Source organism: Corapipo altera, unplaced genomic scaffold, assembly GCF_003945725.1.
Source record: "Corapipo altera isolate COAL_440 unplaced genomic scaffold, ASM394572v1 112, whole genome shotgun sequence".
NCBI lineage: Eukaryota > Metazoa > Chordata > Aves > Passeriformes > Pipridae > Corapipo > Corapipo altera.
The window spans coordinates 8,648,485-8,670,777 of NW_020884899.1; the positions used below are offsets into that span (position 1 = coordinate 8,648,485).

The 22,293-nt window shown below is 40.0% G+C and overlaps 1 protein-coding gene across 3 annotated transcripts; it reads left to right on the forward strand.

Annotated features, from left to right (window-relative positions):
- Positions 1–433: 433 nt before the first annotated feature.
- LOC113950016 (protein zyg-11 homolog B) lies at positions 434–21,506 on the forward strand. 3 transcript variants are annotated; one of them, XM_027649268.1, is made up of 15 exons: positions 434–662; positions 2,791–2,912; positions 6,112–6,277; positions 8,658–9,412; positions 12,006–12,146; positions 13,326–13,502; positions 13,667–13,731; positions 14,340–14,439; positions 14,521–14,571; positions 15,205–15,366; positions 15,474–15,521; positions 16,132–16,329; positions 16,423–16,475; positions 17,093–17,190; positions 19,491–19,809. In XM_027649268.1, exons 2-15 carry the CDS (start codon positions 2,880–2,882, stop codon positions 19,679–19,681), a joined length of 2,238 nt encoding a protein of 745 aa, XP_027505069.1. In that variant the 5' UTR covers positions 434–662; positions 2,791–2,879; the 3' UTR covers positions 19,682–19,809. The 3 variants fall into 3 exon arrangements, with proteins under 3 accessions (XP_027505069.1, XP_027505071.1, XP_027505068.1); XM_027649267.1 differs by lacking the exon at positions 434–662 and adding an exon at positions 1,053–1,436 and having other exon boundaries at positions 19,491–21,506; XM_027649270.1 differs by lacking the exon at positions 2,791–2,912 and having other exon boundaries at positions 436–662.
- The last annotated feature ends 787 nt before the right edge of the window (positions 21,507–22,293 follow it).

Sequence of the window (22,293 nt, forward strand, 5' to 3'; positions counted from 1 at the left end):
TAGTTGGGAGACAGGTTTTCCTCACTACTACTACATCTGAATCCTGAAATTACTTTGTTTGTAATAGTTTATTCCTTATGGCAAAGCTCCTCTCCGAAGTAGATGGCAAAAGCGATTGTAGTGGTGCAGGCTAATATTCATATCACCAGAATAAACTAGTTCGTTCAGGAAACACTTAAATTTCAGAGGCTCGTGAGCACGAAGCAAGAAGTGACGCCGGTTCATGGCTGTGAGAGGTCCCCAGACACAGGGAGCTGCTGCTCACCTGCTCCAGCCCGGGCACTCCTGGTGCCTCGGTGTTCCCGAATCCTGGCTCCAAACCCAGAGCAACCAGGCTGCAGGAAGGTCCCCCGCACACAAGTAACCAGCGAGGCCGATGTGTTTTGTTGAGCAATGGCCCCCTCTCCTCACACTTCGAGCCTTGGAGAAGCTCCGCTCTCCCGCCACCCCCCAAAGATGTGCCGGCGCAGCCCCTTTAAGGGAGGCGGGCTTGGCGTTGCGTCCCGGCCGGCTCAGGCACATTCACTTCCAGGTCGGGGAGGTAAACACCGGGGAAGGGAGGGAGGAGAGAAGAAGAAAAAAAAAAAAAAAAGGAAAGAGCAGGAGCCCAGCGTCGGGACCGGCTGGCTGGGCGCTCGCCGGCGGCACCCAGCGCCGCGATGGTGAGGGGGCGATGAGGGGCTGGCGGTGGCGGGCAGGGAGGGAAGGAGGGAGGGAGGCAAGGAGGTAGGGAAAGAGGAAAAGAGGTGGAGAGGCTGCTCGTCCGCAGCCTCGGGGTGCCGGACCCGGCGGAGGGAGCAGAGGTGACCCGGGGGGAAGGGGCTGCCATGGCGGCGGCGCTGAGGGGCTGAGGCGACCCGGGGGGACCCCTTGCCGTCCCTCACGCCGGTACCGCGAGCCGGGCCGGGGCAGCCCCGCCGTTGTGTAACCGCGGCGCCGCCACCCGTTATGTAAAAGGGCGGTCGGACCCGGCGGACGGGAGGAGGTCCGAGCCCTGCCCGGTGCGCCCCGGTGTCCCCGCGGCGCCGTGAGCGCGGGGATGGCAGGGCCGGGCTCGCCGCCCTGACCGCCCCTCACGGCGGAGCGCGGGCAGGGCCCCTCGGCGTGAGGGCACCACTGCCTGGCCCGGCCTCCGTGCCTCCTCCAGCCCTCCGACAGCACCTCGGGAATTGCTTTGTCCACACAGGAGGAAGCGTGGGCCTTGCTGGGCTCTTCCAGCTCGGAGCTACCAAAGGAACAGTCTTTCCCTGCTCCAGACAGGCCAGAGCAGAACATATGGGAGCTGTTGGAATTGCTTCTCTGCTCCAGACATGAGTGTGCATATTTACTTCTAAAGGACTAGCAGGACCTTCCTGGGCGATCTGGTCTCATCCTTTGTCGTTAAAAGCCTAATTTCAGGCAATCCCCTAATAGATTTATTTATCGTTATTTTTAAAGTAGGTACTTTTTGTGCCTGCTGTTCTAATCAGTGAACTAGGGCAGAACTTAATTGTTTAACTATGTACTGACCGTTTTAATGCACCTTTGTTGCTGTGCTGGCACTGTGCTTCTCCTTAATGGCTTTTCCCCCTCTTATAGTTTGTATTCACTGTGGTGTATTTATAGGCAGCATTCGTATCTCTCACCTTTTGATCTGCTAGGCTAAGGAAAGCTGAGTTTATTTCCTATTCCCAACATGCTTCCCCCCCCCCCCCCCCGAGCATTCTAGGAGCTGTTATGTTTAAACTCAAATGATTCAGGTATCGCTTAACCCAAATAGCCCCGTGAGATACTCAAGTGTCTTGAAAATGACCTAATCCTTCCCTATTTTTTTTGATGCTTCTCCTGACTCCTTCTTTGGCTGCTTCGTGTTGTTTTCTTGTGCTTCAGCAAACCACTCAGGTTCTTCTCTCCAGTCATTTCTAACTGAACTTGTATTTGAAGTTCTTCATACTAATCTTGAAATACATGGCCTTATTATGTCGTTCTGATGTGGCAGTATTTAATTTTAGACCTCTCGTGATCTCTGCTGACTTTGTATCACTAGCAACTTCAATTGCACTTGTTGTGCCAGAATGGTTTATGCTAAATTTGAGTTTTGAGCATAATCCTTCCTTGAGTCTGGTTAACAAATTGCCTGCATCTGTTTTATTTCATTTAATTCAATTTAAATAGGATAATCATAAAACTTTCTTAGTAACGTAAATCATGGAGCTGTTTATTTTTCACTGCCTTTCCTTTATTAGTGCTCAGAAGAACTTTGATGGCTGTTGCCTGAGTTGCTATTTCTTAATCATTTTAAGAATGCTCATTTTAAGAAAGTAAGTAAAATTTTCAGACTGTGGAGAGGTGGAAAAGAGAAACATGATACGTCCAACACCAAAGGCTGAGGCTCTAAATTATCTCTTATTTCCCTGCTAATATGTTGAGAGAAGGAACTGCCACAAACATTACACGTTTGAGGTTTGCCATACTGAGTTAGGTATAAAAATCAGGGAGTGCATCATAAACATGATACTGCTAGAGCTGCAATTGCTGTTTCTCTTCCAGTGTTATATTGCTGGTTTGCTGAGGGGGGAAAAAGAACCAACCAAAACAAAAAACTACTTATGAAAAGAAAAACCCCTTTGGTTTGTAATGAGTCTGGCACACAGAGCCATTAGGAGCTGCATCTTTCAGGCTGGAGTTGGAAGGATCACAACACATATAGTGAAAAAGGCCCACACAGCAGTGGAATTTACTTTTTTTGAAAAGTTAGATTGTAATTACTGACAGAAAACATCAGTTAAACCTGTTTCTTATTTTTTTTAGGTACTGTATAAGCAGGTGCTTGCTTGGTGGTGCTTCCCCAAAGGAACAGCATTTTGTTTTGACACACTCAGCCAGTTAATCTAGGCATAATGTTGGGCTTAAGATTCTCTAACTTATTCCAGGTACTCTAATATGTCCCCTCAAGCTCTTTTTTTCTCTTCAACTTCATTTTGAAATATATGTTGAATATATTTTAGTGGTATTTAAAGTCGATTCAAGGGGTTTTGAGGAGAAAGTGCTGGAGGATAATGTTCTTTGTGAAAACCTTTCCAGCTGCCCTGGTGTGAGCTCGAAGCTGAGCTGGTAACATCATGTTGAAGTGGGTTTTGCATTTCAGTTCCCCAGGATTGGATTACTGTCAAAGGCCAGTAGCCAGGCAGTTTACTGTCCCCCTGGACACTTTTGGTTTGCCTTGGTTATATTAAGCACTTAAAATGTTTTTTGGGTTTTTTTTAATCATTTTAATAAGCCTTAAAAACCCATTTAAATGCAGTTGTTCTCCTTTTTGTGCTATTCCATAAGCTAACTGGATTTAGATGTGTCACATTACTCCTACAATATATGTTTTAGCTAATGAAGGCACCCAGGCTTGCATAATTTTGTGTTTTGTGGAATTTAATTTTATATTTGTTTCCTGCCTACTTAATTAATATCATAGGATGAAAGAAACTGTGAGTTTTAATGAAAGCATCAAAAAATTAAGAGGGCTATGAAAAAGTAAAATAGCATAATGAAAGTTCTACTCTAATACCACTGGATTCTTTATTAAATTTAAAAAAATATTAAATTTAAATGCCATGCTGTGGTTGACACACGTTTATGGTCTCTCATTAGAGTATCAGAACCAGAATGTGAAGTGAGCTGAAAACAAATGGCAGGTTTGTTTTCAAGCTGACATTAAAAAGCACAGCTAAAGGAAGGAACCACTTAAATTCTGACCTTCTGAGAGCCTAAATACAGCTTTAACTGGGCAATATTCTCTTTAGGTAAAGAGAAACTGAGCCACCAGCTCACACAAAATGTTTACAGGCTGAGTTCAAGCTGCAATTGCAGTAGCAAGCAGTCTGGGATATTGTTTTTATGGTACTTGCCAAAGTACTTTATTAGATACAGATAAAAACATTGTACCTCTGCCCAGGTTACCCCAGGAGCCTTTGTTAGGGCTGTTTCCTCAGCCTTTGGGTAGGAAGTTGAAGAAACATTACAAATGACTCCTACAACTGGGACAGGTGGAGTTAATAGAAGTGGTACTGTGTTGTTTGCAAGGGTAATTGATCCCTCCTTCTGGGGTTTGTTCCTTTATTGCCTGGAGATGCCCTGTGTGAACTTCTAAAGTGATTATATAAAAATCCAAACATTATTTTTAAATGGCAGATCGGCCACTTAGAGGTACTGGTTGAAAAAAATAGTTTTCTGAGTCATCTGCTAGTGGCCTATCTGCAGGGCTAAAAATTCTCTTTGGAGTTTGCTCACTGATAGATAAAAGTGTTTCAGCTTTTCTGGCAGAAATGGTGGAACGGTGCCAGAAGGAATGAGGAGAGCCAGGATTCTGGGTTTGTCACATCTGAGCATCCAAGTAGAAATACAAGAGCTGGTGGGAGACAAGGATGTCTTTGCTTTAGTGGGAATGATTTTCATGTACCTCTGAGTAAGGATTCTGATTTTGGTTTGAATCATCAGCTGTCATACAAATCCTGGGTGTATGTATTGATTTCAAGTTAAAAAAGAAAATTCTCCCATTTCCTTTAAAAATGTACTTATAAAATAACCAGTTGGCTTTTTTCTCTTTAGAAGTATCTCAGGTGTTGTTGCACATTACAAAGAAACAGAAGGCATTCACAGTTCCAAATTTTGTCCTTCCTTTCCTTACCAATTTAGGATTGGAGGCAGGCAGAAGTGCTGTTTTCTGGTAATGTGAGCAAGCTGCATCACAAAGGAACTCCTGTTTCAGTAACAAAAAAATGTAATAATTAAACTTAAAAAAAAATTTCAATACCTAGCAAAATTGAGACAAAGAAGTTGGAAGTTGAATGTCAAAAGCTGCAGAAAGAGCTTACATTTGAATAATTTCAAGGTTTTAGTTCCAAAGCCTGTACTTAAGTCTTCAGGAGCTATTAAATTGCAGTCTCTCATTGTTGTCAATAAATGATTCATTAAAGATAAGTTCCATTCCATCTTTGCTCTAATGTGGTACCTCCCAGTCTTCAAATATGTGCACCTTGTCTTAGAAGACTTACCTCTGTAGACTTATTTATATTTCTTCTAGGGAACCTTTTATATGTTTCTGTACTTCTGTGATGAGCATATTAGGCAAATGAAGCAAGAGAAGTTAAATGAGCTGGGAAAGAAAGGTGAAATTATCCAGAACTTTCAGTATAAAAGGGAAGCTCCAATTTTTGCTGCAGAGGAGCTCTGGCACCGGTTGATGCTGTTATTTTCAATATTGTCTGGGGGAGTATGTACCAGTCACTCGGCCTCCTTTTGTGTGGTGCTGGGCATGATTCACAGTGCTGCAAGTCACTCTTTATGTTGATTAATCTGTGTGCCTGAAAACAGTAGGTTATTATTAGACATGGAATAGAAAAACCTTTTGAGACTTTCATGTATCAGTGTACAACCTCAAACTCTGAAGGAGAAGGTCAGGTTTATATTCTGCCTTGTCCTTTGTACCCAGGGTTTTGCTAGAGGTGATTTCCAGGCACAGTGTAAAAAGGAGGAACAGAACTACTGTAATAGGTATTACTTTATTGCTGTGCAAAATTTGGAATAAAACAAGTTCTTTTTGAGTTTCCTTTTTTGATCTGAAGCTCTAGCTGCCCTTTTCAGTATGAAAAATGGCTCATATATAGGAAATTTATCTGCAATATATGAAATTTATCTGCATTTCTAATGTAGGTTGGTAGTAGACTTCTAATATGGGTTGACTTAAATGAAAGATTAAAAGAAATAACTTTAATCCAGGAGTAAAATTTGATTTTAAAATCTTCTTTCAGTCTGTCTTGAATGATAAATTTCCAGTAGACTTAATAAATTAGAATTGTTTTTCAGCAATTACATTTCTTCCTGTGGGAACACAGGCAGGGTTCAAGCCCAGCAGACCTGACTGGATGTGTTTCTGGGGTGACTGGAGAAGGAGGCTCCCAGCAGTTGGACCAGTTGTTTATTGTGTGACCTGCCTTTGCCTGGCTCTGTGGGACACATCTCCTTTTGTAATATTTACCAGACACGAAAAAGAACATTACAGAGTAATGGGAGATTCACAGACCAGACAGAATGATTTGACTAAATCTCCTTTGTTTCATTGTGTTTTGTGTATGACAGGAGGAAGCTTCTCCTTATTCTTTACTTGATATCTGTTTGAATTTCCTGACTGCCAACCTAGAGAAGTTCTGCACAGAAAGGCAAGATGGGACACTGTGCTTGCAGGAGCCAGGGATGTTTCCTCAAGAAGTGGCTGATCGACTGCTGCAGACGATGGCATTTCATGGTAAAAACAGTTATTTGTGGGGCAGCAGTGAAAATATTCTACTGGAATGTGACACTGCAGTTCTGGTGTACTTTCTAGTAGAATCTGCTGTTGCAGCTGTTTAAGCTGTGTTCATTAATCTCTTAATAGAGAATTTTTGTTATTTTTTGGTTTTCCACAGTTTCAGCAGAATTCTGCGTTGCCGTGTAGATAGTTCTAAATAGGTCCTTTGTCTTGCCTTTATGATTTTAATGTTCCTTTAATTGAACATTCTTTAATCTTCTTTGGTCACTTAAGAAAAAAACCAAATATTTGATTCTACTACTTCTCACAACACTCAAATATTCCATTATCTCTCACAGAGCAATGCAATTTTCTTTACTGTGTGTCCTTACGATTAAACTAGAAAATAACCTTGTGATTCTTAAAAATAGTTTCTCATCTCTTTGGTCACTTTTATTGAAGTGGAATTGTTTGCTCAAAAGCAGACAGTGTCAAGAGTGGTGTAAGCACCTTGTGGTGTTTCTAACACATAGTGTACTGGCCTGTCATGTTCCCTGTCAGCACATCTCTGAGGAGAGGGCTGCCCTTGCTCGCTTACTTTAGGCATGATAAAGGAAAAATTGTGCCAATAAAGCTTCTTACTATGAAAAATTGAATGTGTAGATTACACTAGAGAAGAGGCAGGAGGACCCATTCCTGGAGATCCTGGAGACTTTTGGTAAAAGATGAGACATGACACTACAAAAATTCCTGTACACACATCAAGTGCCCTATCCTATAGATGCAGATTTGATTGGGTCTTACTGTGCAAATACTGGTGTTCTGGTCAGAAATAACAGAAGGAACGGTCCTAAAAAAAGACAAGCTCAAAAAAAATTAATCTTTAATATACTTTGTGTTCTGATAAGTAATTCTTTATAGTAGTCCCAAGAAATCAGATTCAAGAAAACCAAATTACCAGAAACTTATTACCAGTGAGGAGGACAGTTCCAGATACCAAATGACACAAACACACAGAAGGCAGGATGGAAAAACGTGCATGGCAGGGTAAACAGGTCAAGGAGGGCCAGTGAGGGAGCCTCAATCCTTAGATGAAAAGATGATGGAGAAGTAATTTGGTGATGCTTGAACCAAACTATTATTATATTTATTGCTTTTACTTTTTCTGCTTGGTACCAGTTGTTTCACTCCATGTTTTTGCTTTGCCAGCAAAAGAGGAATGTCCTGACTACTACGTCAGAAATGCCCAAACAATTTGCTCTTTAGAAAGGTCTGCAAATCTTAACATTAATTTGACTTTTCACAGAGGCAATTACTAGCTCATGATTTAAATCCAGACTGTAGTGGCAATGATGTTATTTTTCATATATAATGCATTTTTATTTTGCTTTCTGTGTTAAATATATGTGAAGATAGGAGGTTAAAAATCAGGAGTGCTGACATTGGTAATGCTGTACAGTGAAACCAGAAGGACATGTTCTTCCTACTCCTTTTGTGTGCAGGGTTGTGCAACTGTACTCTTCTAGTGGCTTTTTATAAAGCAGTAAAACTGCTGTTGATAAGATACCATGGTATATTCAATGCATTTTGGGTAGTTCCATGCAGGGAACTCAATGTCTTGTTTCAGTTAGGATGTTGCCTGCATGTTCCAAGAAAAGGCTCCTTATGCATTCTCCTTTCTACAGAGTAAAAAGATAATAATTTCAAAAAAGGATTGTTGCATTTTCCTTTTTACGTCGCTGTCTTTCTCTCCTTCTCACCCTTTCCTTGCCCTCCTCTTTCTCCTCTTTGAATCACTTCTTAGGTTTCTTTCTCACATTCAGCTTGTTTCTGAGCAACACTCCTACCTTCTTCCTGAGGGATGTATAGAACTTGATTAGCTTAATTTAGTGTATTGATCCTACTCATGAATTCAGTCAAATGCTAAATTATTCAGTTAAAGCAAGATGAGATCAGGTCATTGATAGGTGGTGCAATCTTGAGGTTAATAGACCTATGGCCAGGGAAGAATTATACTCAGAAATTTTGAAATTCTGAGTATAGCACAACTTCTAACAAGTTTGGAGAGAAAATCCAAAAGATGCAGGCAGCAGTGGGATTGTTTTTGAATCATATCCATGTTTTATTTATTGCATGTTCCATGTTCTGAACCAAACAGGTGATGTGTACATACTGCTCCTTAATATATCTATCCTATTCTTAAACCTGAAATTTTCCAAAAGTGAGGTCATAATCTTAAAAATGGAGTCTCAAATACGAGATTTTTGGGATCAGTGGCGTAACCATCCAAGACAAACTCCCTTGTATAACTAATTTTCTTTGCTAACCCTTTGACTCCTTAAAACAACAGTGGTGTTCTGTAACACTGGAGCCAAACGCTGATGCTGTTTTCCAACAGGGCTTCTGAACGATGGGACTGTGGGGATCTTCCGAGGGAACCAGATGCGTTTGAAACGGGCTTGTATCCGGAAAGCCAAGATCTCGGCCGTGGCCTTCCGGAAAGCGTTCTGCCATCACAAGCTGGTGGAACTGGATGCCACGGGGGTGAACGCGGACATAACAATCACAGACATTATAAGTGGACTGGGCAGCAACAAATGGATCCAGCAGAACCTGCAATGCCTTGTGCTGAACTCACTGACTCTTTCCCTGGAAGACCCGTACGAGAGGTGTTTCAGCCAGCTCTCCGGGCTGCGCGCCTTGAGCATCACCAACGTGCTGTTCTACAACGAGGACTTGGCGGATGTGGCGTCGCTCCCGAGGCTGGAAAGCCTGGATATATCCAACACCTCCGTCACTGACATCACAGCACTCCTCACCTGCAAGGACCGGCTCAAGTCTTTGACCATGCACCACCTGAAATGCTTGAAGATGACCACGACCCAGATCCTGGACGTTATTAGAGAACTGAAATACCTGAACCACCTCGATATCTCCGACGACAAACAGTTCACGTCGGACATAGCCCTTCGTTTGCTGGAACAGAAGGATATCCTGCCCAACCTTGTGTCACTGGACATTTCTGGCAGAAAACACGTGACAGACAAAGCTGTGGAGGCGTTCATCCAGCAGAGACCCACCATGCAGTTTGTGGGACTGCTTGCCACCGACGCCGGCTACTCGGAATTCCTGACGGGAGAAGGGAACCTAAAGGTTAAGTGGGGGAATTAATTTCACTGAAAAATTGCGATGTACAGGAAAAATAGAACTAATCATGTGTAACAAATGTATGTGGGTGTTTCAGGAGGAGACTGTAGGTTCACTTTTTTAAGTGTTAATTGTAATTACTTGACTTTATGTCAAATTCCTGCTTAATTCTGACACAAACTGCTAAATTTGCATAATACTATTATTGTAAGAATTACCTGTTTTCTTTTCAGTGAACCTTAGATCCTGATTTAACACACCTAAGAGAGCTGAACTTTGTCTAGTCTGAAGTCATTTAGTGGAATAATATTATCTGGATCCCAGCACAGTGTCTCTCATAACTCAGAGTGTGTAAGAGGTGGAAGTACAATTTGCATAAGCTTTGAGCAGTTCATGGTTAACACAGCAGATACAGTAAAACTGAATAACTCAGCTGCTCTTACCACCACCACTGCTATTTCCTGTTACAATATTCCTACCCACCTTAAAAGATCTTTTGGTGATGAACATATAAGAAGGAATTACTTAGGATGAATGACTTCCTCTTCTTGAACAAATCCTAAATTCCTTAGTCCCTTAGGGTGAGACAGTGTTTGCTGAAGTGCATTTATTTATCTTTTAGTGCCAGGCAACAAGACATCATTCCCTGTTCTGTAGAATATGGATGCACTTATTAGAGAATGAGCCTGTCCTGTCCCTACTATGAAGGGGTCAGAATTAATGAAGAAAGAAAGAGATATTTTAGGCAACTCAGTGGTATATCATCTTTAACTCTGAGTTTTGTTTGCTGTTGTGCCATGAGGATGATGGAAACTGGAGAGGGAATGAGGAAGAGTGCATAATGTGTCCATAGTTTAGTCTGTCTCCTGTCCAAACTGTGTTTTGCACTTCAGTTTTAAAATTCAGAATGCTCTTGTTATAGGCAAGTGGAACAACAACTGCACAATTCAATTTTTTTTTTCCCTGAAACTTTTGAAATTTGTTACTGGTCAGGTCTCTTGAGTACTTAGTTGTCACAGTGACAACTAAGTGTATGAATGTTGGAATGGCTGGTTGGAGAAAGCAAATTCCCCTTTGGTGTGATGATGTACAGCATCAGGGAGTTATACCTCATGTTTGTTATAAAATAATTCAGTGTAATCCTCCTATTTAGAATACATGCTTCAGAATTGTCTGTGCTGTGAAAGTGCAGGAAAGGAGAAGGTTCTAGTAATGTGAAAATCCCAATGGACTTGTAGCAGTGTAGTTAACAAAAAGCAGTTTGCATTTTATTTTTCTTTTTTTAAGACATAGTTGCCAAGAAGAGACTGTAGGCTGTGATTGTTTTTATTTCCTTTTTTCCTTTTTTGTTTTGTTTTGTTTTTTTTTGGTGACCTAAATTCATTAGTAACTCTACTGAAATATTCAACTGCTTAGTCTAGATACTGCTAAAGAATAAACAGGACACAGCACTCATGGAAACAGCAGAGGTAAAATATTACTGTCTTTGCAGCAGTCCAGTGAAATTTGATTATGAACACCAGGCAGATATTATAGTTAAGAACATGAAACCAAGTGGAAATACTTCATGTGGGGTATAATTGGCTACAGGACATGTCAGTAAATATGATTGCCCTGTTCTAATCAGTAGAGAATATAAAACAAAATCCAAGATGTTTTCAGTTCTCTCTAGGCTGTAATATGTTTCTGATCTCAAAAGTTTAAAAAAATATATCTCTGTTCAATACAGGATATACAGAATGTGACACTTTAATCTATGAACATTTGCTTTCCTGTGTGTGAAGTGTTCAGGAGAACAAGTTCTGCATGCTGCCCTAGGAATTGTAAAAAACAGTGATTGCAGCAATGGTTCATTAAATAGTAGGACTGAGGAACAAATCATCCACAGTTATACAACTTACAGTTATAAATAGATAAAATATAGTTAAATAGAGAATTTAGCAGACTGGGCAGTGAAAAAAATTGCAGCCAGTTGCTGATTTAATATTCTGAACTTAAAGCTCATGTTAGTTAACAGCTCAGCTTCTAATGCAGTCTTTGCCCAACTTAGTTCATTGTTTGGTTTTCACATGTATTTCAAGTCTGGTTTTAAGAATTACTTCTTTTGCAGGGAGCATGAGTTAGTTCTCTACTGTGGTGCTGGAAAGCCTTTGCTACAGATACAGTTTATAAGAAACTTGATGCAGATAAAGAATGGAATTTTTTTTTTTTATTTATTTTTGCTGGAACTAGAACCAGGGCGAAAAAATTACAGCTAAAGCACCATGAGTTTATCAGCTGCAGTGACAGAGTATTCAGTTACAAACAGTGCTTGTAGGCATTTGGGGCATCATACACAGCTTTTGGTAGGTGTGAAGTGCTACTTTTACTTAAAGGTTTCATACAGTTCTGCTTAAAGACATGGCTGAGGCCTGATTTTGGCTTACAACGTGACTTCTTTATGGAGAATGTTTGCAGATTGTATAGTTCTGGATTATCCAAAGTTAAAGCGATCCGAAATATCATTGCCTTTGAAACTGCAGCTTTGCACTTCTTGAGATCGAAGTTTTTAAAGCAAAATGATGACATCTTGAACTAAAGATTATTTCTGTGCTCACAGGTGTCAGGAGAAGCAAATGAAACTCAGATTTCTGAAGCACTGAAGCGTTACAGTGAACGGGCCTTCTTTGTGAGAGAAGCGCTTTTTCATTTATTCAGCCTGACACACGTCATGGAAAAAACAAAGCCTGAAATTTTAAAGGTAAAATAATATGGTTTTGATGATTGTCCTGCATTGTTTCTTAAACTGAGCTCGCCCCCAGAATCTTGGTATAAGTTATTTTATACCATTTTCGGTTGTGTTTGTTGAGATTAAAATGGTAATGTTAGATAAAAATGAAAGAACTCTTTAAACAATGGTGATGTAGAAGACACCCTGTAGCATTTTGTATCAAGTAAAGTGGATCTGGTCTAATGTATAGTACTTAAATTAATTTTTTCACATAACTTTTAATATGAGATGAAGTTTTCTTTATATGCTGAATTCTGTCAGTAGAACATAATTGGATCAAATCAAAGGTCTGTCATTCACCAGACAGAACTGTGCCTCCTGCTGATGCTCACAAACAGTAATAATAAGTAATAATAAGTGACAGTTTTCTCTACTGTCACCTTCCAGTATGACAGCAAGTGAGTAAATATCATTGGTGTTCTATATTGGGCTCTATTTTGAAGCCTAGAAACTTCCTTAGAAATCCATTCTAGGCATTGGTTTTCCATGTCTGGAACACCAGAAATGGTTAATTTTTGCTGTGGTAAAAAAGATATCAGTAGGACACATGATTTTTGTTTTTCTTGTCCTCTTTGGTGTTGAACAGGTGGCCTTGAACTTGCTGGCCTCAATATCAAAAAGACTTTGTCCATAAATAATCAACAAGAAAAGTATTCCTAGGTGGGATCACAATCAACATACTTAGCCAAAAACAATTCAGGAAGCAGCTGCAAGGAATCTGTTCTGACCTAGCAGCTGAGGATGTGATTTGAAATTGCTCATCACAAACAAGCCACCACATTGTTACCATTGCACTGCAGAGATTATCCTACCTCGTTCACCTCTGAAAGGCTTTGGTGATTTCAGCCTAAACCCTGGATCTTTCTAGGAATTTCTTCCATTCCATGCAGCCTCTCTTTTGAGAGCTTGCTGCAAGCTGTGCAAAAGGACTTGGAGCACTAGAAGTTGTCAGCTTTGAATCACTGAACAGAAGGAAATGTTCCTCCTGAGAATTTAAATCCCACCAGATGGATTTCTCACTGAAGTGACAGGGAGGCAAAAATTGGGTGCTGGGAGTCAGTGCTGTGGCCTCGAGCAGCAGGAGGTTGTTCTTGGGATCTGTGTGCAAATGTGTAAGTAACTAAGGTGGGCAAAACTCTTGTATTTCAGCTGGTGGTGATTGGGATGAGGAATCACCCCCTGAACTTGCCCGTGCAGTTGGCAGCCAGTGCGTGTGTGTTTAACCTGACCAAGCAGGACTTGGCAGCGGGAATGCCCGTGCGGCTTCTGGCCGACGTCACCCACTTGCTCCTGAAGGCCATGGAGCACTTCCCAAACCATCAACAGGTAAAAGACAAAATTCCTTTGTTTTCTGTAGGATTCTCTGTCTCGTGGATCTTAAGGCTTTTCTACATCTCATGGCCTCATGGAAATATGTTTAATGATTCATAGTAAGAAAGTATTCTGAAATATGTATGTTTCTGATGAAGGAATTCTGTTTCATTTCTCAGCTGCAAAAGAATTGCCTTCTTTCACTATGCAGTGACAGAATCCTTCAGGATGTTCCATTTAACAGGCAAGTTTTATGTATTGGTTAAAATTATGTTAAATGTAGGATTGCAGAATATTTTTCTTTGTCTGTTCCGTCAGAAGCTTTGTTTCTGGTCTCAGTTTTGGTCAGCTTAAATCATTCCATTGTGCTGAATTTACCTGGCCTATGTTATTTTAGGCCTGTGGACCCAAACATATACCAGTAAATACAGGTCTGAAGAAATCCTTTGGTATACAGGTATTTTTTACTTCAGCTGGATGGGTCTGTCACTGATGGCATGTAACAGAAGTCAGGATTTTTCTGAGCATTTCTATGGGATTGCTTTTTGCAGTCATTTTCCTACTTAAATATTTTGTCCAGATGCTTCCAAGTGTGTTGACCTGATGTTTCAGAAGATTGTGCCAAATTTTTCCTCCTTCTTTGGAAGCAATTCCTGTATACTTTAATATATAATTAGAAATAAGAGAGGCTAAGCAAACAGCTCAAAGCTGGCAGAGGCTCATGGAATACCTGCAATTTGACTGTATTTCTACTTTTTTTGGTATGGGGCATACTTCTTCCAGTTTCTGTTGTTTGTGTACATCTGTCTTTTACTAAGATTTATGAAAATTAATTTTATTTTTTACTTCCAGGTTTGAAGCAGCCAAACTTGTTATGCAGTGGCTGTGTAATCATGAAGATCAAAACATGCAAAGGATGGCTGTAGCCATAATTTCCATTCTTGCTGCAAAGGTATGAAATTTAAGCTTTGAGATGATAGGATTGTATTTCTAAAGTCTAAAAAATTGTTGATATGATTTTGTTTGTTTACAGCTTTCAACAGAGCAAACAGCTCAACTTGGCGCAGAACTCTTCATTGTTAGGGTAAGTCAGATACTTCCCTGACATCCCATCCTCTCCAGCTCTTCCTGCTACCAGTATTCCTGAGATACAAAATAAACATAAGGAGATAATCTGTTCTTAAAGTTCTGACTTGTGTTCATATGAAAGTTCTTTAGAAGGGAAAAGCCTAGAGATTTTGTTAGAGGTGATAGCAGAGTCGGTGGCAAGGAGACATATTAGCACAGATGGAAAGGAACTAATGTGGAAAAACTTGACACAATTAATACAAGGTGAAACAGCAGGACTTCTCTTGATTTGAAATCCACTGTGTCAGGTGAAATATGCTCAGAGGGAGAATATTTGAAGCGAATGCTTCGTGCAGTCAGTGTTTGTGTGGGGTGCAGAGTTCTGTGGGTGGCTTTGTGCCATCCATAGTGGTGCTACACATGTAATTACTGTGAAAACAAGGGAATTCCTTTAGAAGGCAACCATGTTCAGAGGGGAAAATTTAATAGCTGTTTTATTTTGTATAGTTTGACCCTAAACACGTAGATCTTTACTCTGCATGTAAATGCCACTGTGCATTACCCTGGTTGGTGCCAGAAGAAGCAGAGGAGCCAGTACGTATTTCAATACACAGTCATAACTGGGATTTTTTGATTTTTATTTTTCCAGCAACTTCTACAAATAGTTAAACAGAAAACAAATCAGAATCTTGTAGATACCACCCTCAAGTTCACACTGAGTGCACTTTGGAACCTCACTGATGAATCTCCAACAACATGTCGGCACTTTATTGAAAATCAAGGGCTAGAACTTTTCATGAGAGTCTTAGAGGTGAGGAGTGCAGTGGTGGTGGTGGATTGTCAACACAGGGTTCTAATTAATATGGTTTCAGTAATAACATAAATGGTTACCTGTTGTTTTGTCTCTTTTTTCTACAGTCTTTTCCATCTGAATCATCCATCCAACAGAAAGTTCTTGGACTTCTGGTGAGATGAAAAAGAAAAATCTGAAATACATACTTCTAAATAGTAATTTTGAAAGGGTTTTTTTTAACCCTATGTTAATCTGAAAAATTCCATTATATTTTTATGTTCTTCTTTAATTCTTATAGTGTGTATTATTCACAATTGACACGTTTTTGGACTGTTTTATGAATTCTTCAAAAGTTATATTGAAATTTGATGTTTACAGTAAATAAAAGGAGCTTTTAAGAAAGTACAGTGAGTGAGGCTTCATGTGAGTCCAAATGCAAAAAGTAGATTGATAGTCAGTGGAATTCAAAACTGTGCACTGCTGAAGTTTCCTGAAAATGTTTTTTAGAATGTTAAAATCAGCCTTTAATTTAGTGTAATCTGCATGTTAATGGCCTAAAATTATTTTATGGGAAAACCTGTTTGTTTTAAGATGTATTCCTGCATTAGGCTGGAAAAATTTTCAAAAGCAAAAGTAGTATTTTGGCATGTGGTGGTCACCTGGATGTATGAAGATCTCATCCAGGTGTTTACTGACACAATGTAGCTGAAGTTTATGTTTATTTCCTCACACTATATTCTTTCTGTTGATATTCTCTTTTTTTTTTTTTTTTTCCCCTTCCAGAACAACATAGCTGAAGTTAAAGAGCTCCATTCTGAATTGATGTGGAAGGACTTTATAGACCACATCAGTAAATTGTTGCACAGTGTGGAGGTGGAAGTCAGCTACTTTGCAGCAGGGATTATTGCTCACTTGATATCTCGGGGAGAGCAGGCCTGGACGTTGAGTCGCAGCCAGAGGACGTCTCTCCTTGAGCAGCTGGTACAGAAATGATGGTGAATTTTGTCATACTCTCTTAGATTTTTTTCAATGTTTGTATTTAACAGTCAGTGTTCTCGGTTCTGTGTTTTGCAGCATTCTGCCATTTTGAATTGGCCAACCCCAGAATGTGAGATGGTGGCTTACAGGTAACTACTGTCTTGATCTAGAGTTTGGAAAATAAACTCAACTAGATTTAAAACTTGTTCCCAAAGCAGAGTGAGCTGCCAGTCAGACATGGTTTCATCCAGTGGAAAAACACCTATTGGCTAAAAATATGCAGTGGGCTGATTTTCCCTTTGTGACCAAAGAAGGTTAAGGACTCCTGTACAGTAAAAATATGCTGCTTTTCTGTTAAAGGTATTCAGCTGCAGGCCTAAAAAACTTAGACACAAAGATTAACTAGTAACAATTATCTTGGCTCACACCAGGTCTGTCCTAGGTAAGAAACTTGAGGCCAAAAAGTCCAATTAGATAATTGCTGGAGATCTAACACTTACGTTTTCCACTGTTTTTACTCCTATTTTTAAGGAGCAGGAGGCACCCAGATCTTATGGTAAACACATAACATATCCACTATATCTGATTTTTGCTAATAACTGCCTTCAACTAGAGTTTTAGATGCAGCAGGCCAGTGTCTTAATCAGTGTCTTTCCCAGTTAACCTATAGCTGAATGAACAGACAACACAGACAACATGTCACCTCTGAAGTAATGATATCTAATAGCAAAGCAAGTAGCTGTTTCTCTCCTCTTTGTTTTAATAGGTCTTTCAATCCGTTTTTTCCACTACTTGGCTGTTTCATGACACCTGGTGTCCAGTTATGGGCAGTGTGGGCCATGCAGCACGTCTGCAGCAAAAATCGTATGTATTGAGATCATATTACCCTTCAAATTCTTATTTCTTAACATACTCACTAGCACAAAGTGGGGAAAAAAATAAGAATTCCTCAGATATTCACTCCTGATCCTCTGGAGAAGATACATTTGGGCCTTGACTAAATGGGGCAGAAAAAGAAAGTAGTAAAAGTTCCTTACATCCTTTTTATTTACTAGAATTTTACTGTTAGGTGCATAATATTAATTCCAAAATGTGGATGTATTAAGATTAACTACATTTTTTTGCTTGCACAGGTGTTTTTATTCAGAAATATAACTATTAGTAATGGGCAACAGATTTCTTTTAAGTTAAGAACAATGACCATAGCAGGTGTCAGTGTCTCACTGTGGGAGCAGAAATGCTGGGTAATCCTGCCCTAATCACCTTTTGCAGTAACTTGCTGGGACAGAAAGATCAGTTCCTTAATCCATCCTTCCCATCTACAAAATGGGAACACCAATGTCTAGTTTGTAAAATGATTTGAGAGCATTTGATAAAAGTGTTGGGAAAGGAAATAAATCTCCCAACCATATCTAAATGTAAGAGTGGACAAACGTTCCTGGCTTTTAATGCTGGGGTTTTTGGTTGGTTTTTTGACATAAATTTTTGACATGAATGTGTGTATATAAAGCAGCTTTCCTCTAAACTATTAAAAGTGTTTTCTGTGCCAATTTTTAATCTTCTTGACAGCAATATATCAAGGCTTGTTTATCCCTGTCGCATAAATCACTATTTCTGCAGTGATAAGGCATCTATTCAGGACTAACCAATAAGATGGCAAAATATATAACTGCACACAGAATACTGTTTGCTGCTCTTTATAGAGCTCATAAATATAATGAGCTACTGTTCCCAGGGTGCTGCCCAGAAATCTGAGAGGGCTCTTCCTGTTGAAGTAGGATTGTTCTGACAGAGCTGTTTTACTGGTCAGACTCTGGATAACAGATTTTGATTAAGACCCTGTCATTTCTCTCTGTCCTTTTAGTCCTGTTAACTTGGTACTGTCCTATTTGTTCTATTTATTTGTAGTGTTTATTTTGTGCTGCCCTAACCTCTGAGCTTTCAACATGCCACAGGGGTTTGTATTGGCATACTCCTGATTTGAGATCAAGGCAGTTCCTGAAGTTTAGTTCTGATGGTAGTTGATGCCAGAAGCTTCTGCACAAAGCTGCAGAGAAGCCAAATGTTTGGTAGCAAATGTAATAACCTACTCTGAGGGAAAATGTGTTTAATTCTGAAATATGTAGATTTATTTTGGGGGAAAATGTTCAGCTGTTGGTGCTTGTCTCCAAGGAGGCTTTTTCTCCTGGAGAGGAGATGCATTTTATTTTGACCCACTCTTATAGATGAGGCTGGAAAGTAACCTGGAATTAATGAGGTTTTTTAAATTTTTTCTTGTTTATTTTTCTCCTTTTGCTGTTTGCCTATATCATATTCCCCTCAATGAGCTAACTTCACTAAAATGTTAGTAACACTGCAGTAAATGTGATCCCCAGTGAAATGCTGAACGTCAGCACTTAAACAACTCCGGTGTTGCATCATGGAGATGAATGGGGACGTTGGGCCTGGCTGAGGCCTGTGGATTGCATTACAGTCATCCTGACCTTTCCATAACAACCCCTGGAGCCTGCACATTACATTCACCATGCAGCTCTTTTTATAGTTCTTCCCTGCTCTCAGTGACACCAGAGCTGCTGGAGGTGCAATTTCAACTTTTTGAAATCAACAGTGAAAATGGAAGAAACCCTGGAAAGGCATTTGTAGCAACTTGTTGCTAAAGGCCACCATCAATAGCATTTGGCAAAGTGTATTTGAAGGAACTAGTTCGTATTCATTCCACAAGCCTGTACAGATGGTGTGGTATATCTGACACCATTTTTTGGTAACTGTTCTGTACTGAGGTTTTTGGCAAAGGTACTACTTTTACCTGGATACTCATAGACACTACAGTACTTCTTATTTCTGTTTCTTATAGTCTGTATGTGTACACTTAAAATGCCTGCAGAGGAGGTGGAGGAAAGAGAGGATCCTGTGCACATTACAGGGCACTTTCCAGTCAGCTGAGACAGGCTTGGTAACAGACCTCATTACAATCTGAGTCCTGTCCAAGTAACTCTTGTTGTGTTGTCACTTGCTTAAGTACCAGTGCACTTCTGTGGACACTTTAGGGAGTGTCCTAAATGTTGCCTGGAGACAAAAATGGATTCCAATGAGTGTTTACAGTATCTGCTACCTTTACCCTAGATAATTCTGTTTTTAATTCCCTTTTTATAATCTCGTTACAGCTGCCAGATACTGCAGCATGTTAATTGAAGAAGGGGGTTTACAGCATTTGTACAACATCAAGGAAAACGTCCAGACTGATCCCCATGTCCAAAGGATTGCCATTGCCATCCTGGACAGTTTAGAAAAACACATTATGCGTCACGGGAGACCCCCACCGTGTAGGAAACAGCAACAGACCAAACCAAACTGAAAGCTGCAGGTAGAGGAGTGTAAAGTATTGTCTCTGTAATAATCCCTTCTGATGTGTGTGTAGCTGGAGTAATTTGTAATATATTGGTCACCATTAAAGTGATTTGCCAGTAACTGTGGTACCCAAAACCATGTGTGGAAACCTTTGCTGAACATCAGCTTTGATGGCAACCACGTGTGTGACTTGTCAAGGGTCAGGCTTGAGCTGGTCATAAGGTGGGGTTAGTGCTGCCTACCAGGAGATGGGACTTGTACAGATCAATGTGCACATCTGAAAACAAGACTTGAAGGAATATCCTGTTTTGTGACTCCTGGGAGAAAAAGTTATTCCATCCCTGTGATTGCTCTTCATAACACTGTTCACCAGTTTGGTGTTTGAATAGAACTGTGTGTGGTTGTGAGATCCAACACTCCTCCAGACTAAACCACAAGTCCGTGCATGCAGGTTACAGTGAGACTTGTAACTAAGGCGACCAAAATGTCCATTGTCTCATAACCCTTCTAGACACAAATGAGGTCTTCAGCTTCCTTTTCCTTTTGCCTGCAAGCCATGTTCTTTTGTTTTCCTTACTGCTGGAACAATGCCTTTTTGTGGTTCATTTCTCCAGAGTCCTCCCTGCTCTTAGCAAGGTGGGGACCACATCATGTTCAGGGAAAGGGGAAACCCACTCAAGTAAAGCAGTAGAAACAGGACTAAAATGAAACAGTACTAAAAGGATGAACTAAGTTTGAGATTTTAAACTTTATAACAAGAAGGGAGTTTTGTTGTTGTGTGACTACTTTTAGTTGTGTGTGATACCTTTTGTTTTTAGAATACTTGGGAATAGGGAAAGGAGAAGGCTCATTAGAGCAAAATACTGACTTGACTTCATCGTGAAGGGGATTGCATGTACTCCTCAGAGGCCCAGGATATTTGGTCACCTTATTTATAAGAGACTAATGATTGCTCTCGTTTTCTGTAAATATTCAGTCAGTATTGTGCAGTGAATTATATTTCCAAGTCATGGCAGTGAGTGTAAAATACACCCAGTGTTCTATGTAAACCCTGTGTCAATGGCATTGCTTTGTGGAGTGTGAAATTTTACATGAAGATGCTAATTGTAACAGCTTGTTCCTTTCTTGGTTACCTATGGGTTACAAATGATGTGTCCAATGAAACATATTGCACAGCATACAGATGCCTGATACAATGCAAGTGATGGAAGCAAACTGCATGTCCATTCAAATTCAATTTAATTTCAGGTATTGTTTTTGTTTATCTGCTTAGTCTCTGTATTTCCATGGCCACTGATTGATATTCAGAGATACTTCTGTAAATACTTGGGAACTGAGTTTAAAAAGAAAACTTAGGTTTGGTAGCTCATGAGCAGGGATGGCTTCTTCATGATGACCATATTTTACTCTTTTTAACTCCTTCCTTCTCCCAGCTCCAATCCTTCAAATAAAAATATCACCTCTAATCTTCCATAACATTGTGTATTTCAGCAACTTCAAAAGGTGCTCATCCAGTAATTTAATCAGTGTTTTCTCATTGTTTTTTGTACAAAAGTATAATTTGGTTATAATTTCATGTGTGTATCTGGCTATGTACAGTTTTCTCAATTCAGACAGAAATTCAACTGGCTGTAGCTTTGAATTATGAAGGTGGTTTAAAAATTAAAAACAGCCTACAAGCTTTTACCCCCCACCCTTCTGAGATGTCTGCTATGGGACTTGTATAGAGTTTCCATTACATGAAGTGGAACACAAAACTTGTCAAAATTGGTGTTAATAGAATAAATATAAATCAATTGCTATAAGATTTTAAAATAAAGATGACAACTCTCCTTACAGTACTGTTTTTTCCTAATAATAGGAGAACTTGCTGAAGCATCTTAACTAAAACTGTGCAGGAAAAAAAGTACTGCTCCCTGCAGCACAAAGTGCAGGTGATAATGGCATCAGGCCACAGGTCTGGAAGACGTGTCACTTCATGAAGTTCTGCAACCAGCAAGCAGAGAGATTCTGAACGATTTTTTTTGTACCCTTTTTCTTTTGCTCTCACACACCTCAGGCAAACTGTGAGCAGAATTCTTTCAAGCTGAAAAATATAAATTACTACAAGGTATAAATCCACTAAATTTACAAGTGTATGTGCCACTTACAGAAAGGTTTCTGCCAGGGGACAATAATTCTGGAAGCAACTTTGAAACTCTTGTATCCCACCTCTAGCATCTTTTGTGAAGGCTGAAGATCCTGACTCTGCTTTATCTTTTCAGATGTTTACATAGAAAACTTGCAGGTGTGTAATTTGTTAAGGTGACCTCACCCACAGAATTGTTTGGGTAACTTTTCTGGCACAAGTGAAACTGTGGTTTGCTTTGAGACAATCATAGCACGAAGTGACAGCCAGTTCCAATGTGGTAAGCCAGACTTAGTAAGTATATTTTGATAACCTGTAAAGTGTTTACTAAAACCACATTTGCTTCCTAATTTACTTTTGCTTGAAAGCTCCAGTCTAGGGAAGTAAAGCACTTCCTAAGTTGTCTTTCTCTTCGGTGGTTGTCTTTCCTAACAGTGTTTAGATGCAGCATGTTTTCTGCCTTTTTTTTTTTAAATTTCTTTATGGTGAGC

What these genes read in the sequence shown, in the direction of transcription:
- LOC113950016 (XM_027649268.1), top strand. Translation starts at nt 2,880, where the DNA reads ATGTTGGGCTTAAGATTCTCTAACTTATTCCAG. An exon ending in TTTTCATGAGAGTCTTAGAG is followed by an intron (nt 15,367 to 15,473) that starts GTGAGGAGTGCA and finishes TTTTTTCTACAG; the next exon opens with TCTTTTCCATCTGAATCATC. An exon ending in AGAAAGTTCTTGGACTTCTG is followed by an intron (nt 15,522 to 16,131) that starts GTGAGATGAAAA and finishes TTCCCCTTCCAG; the next exon opens with AACAACATAGCTGAAGTTAA.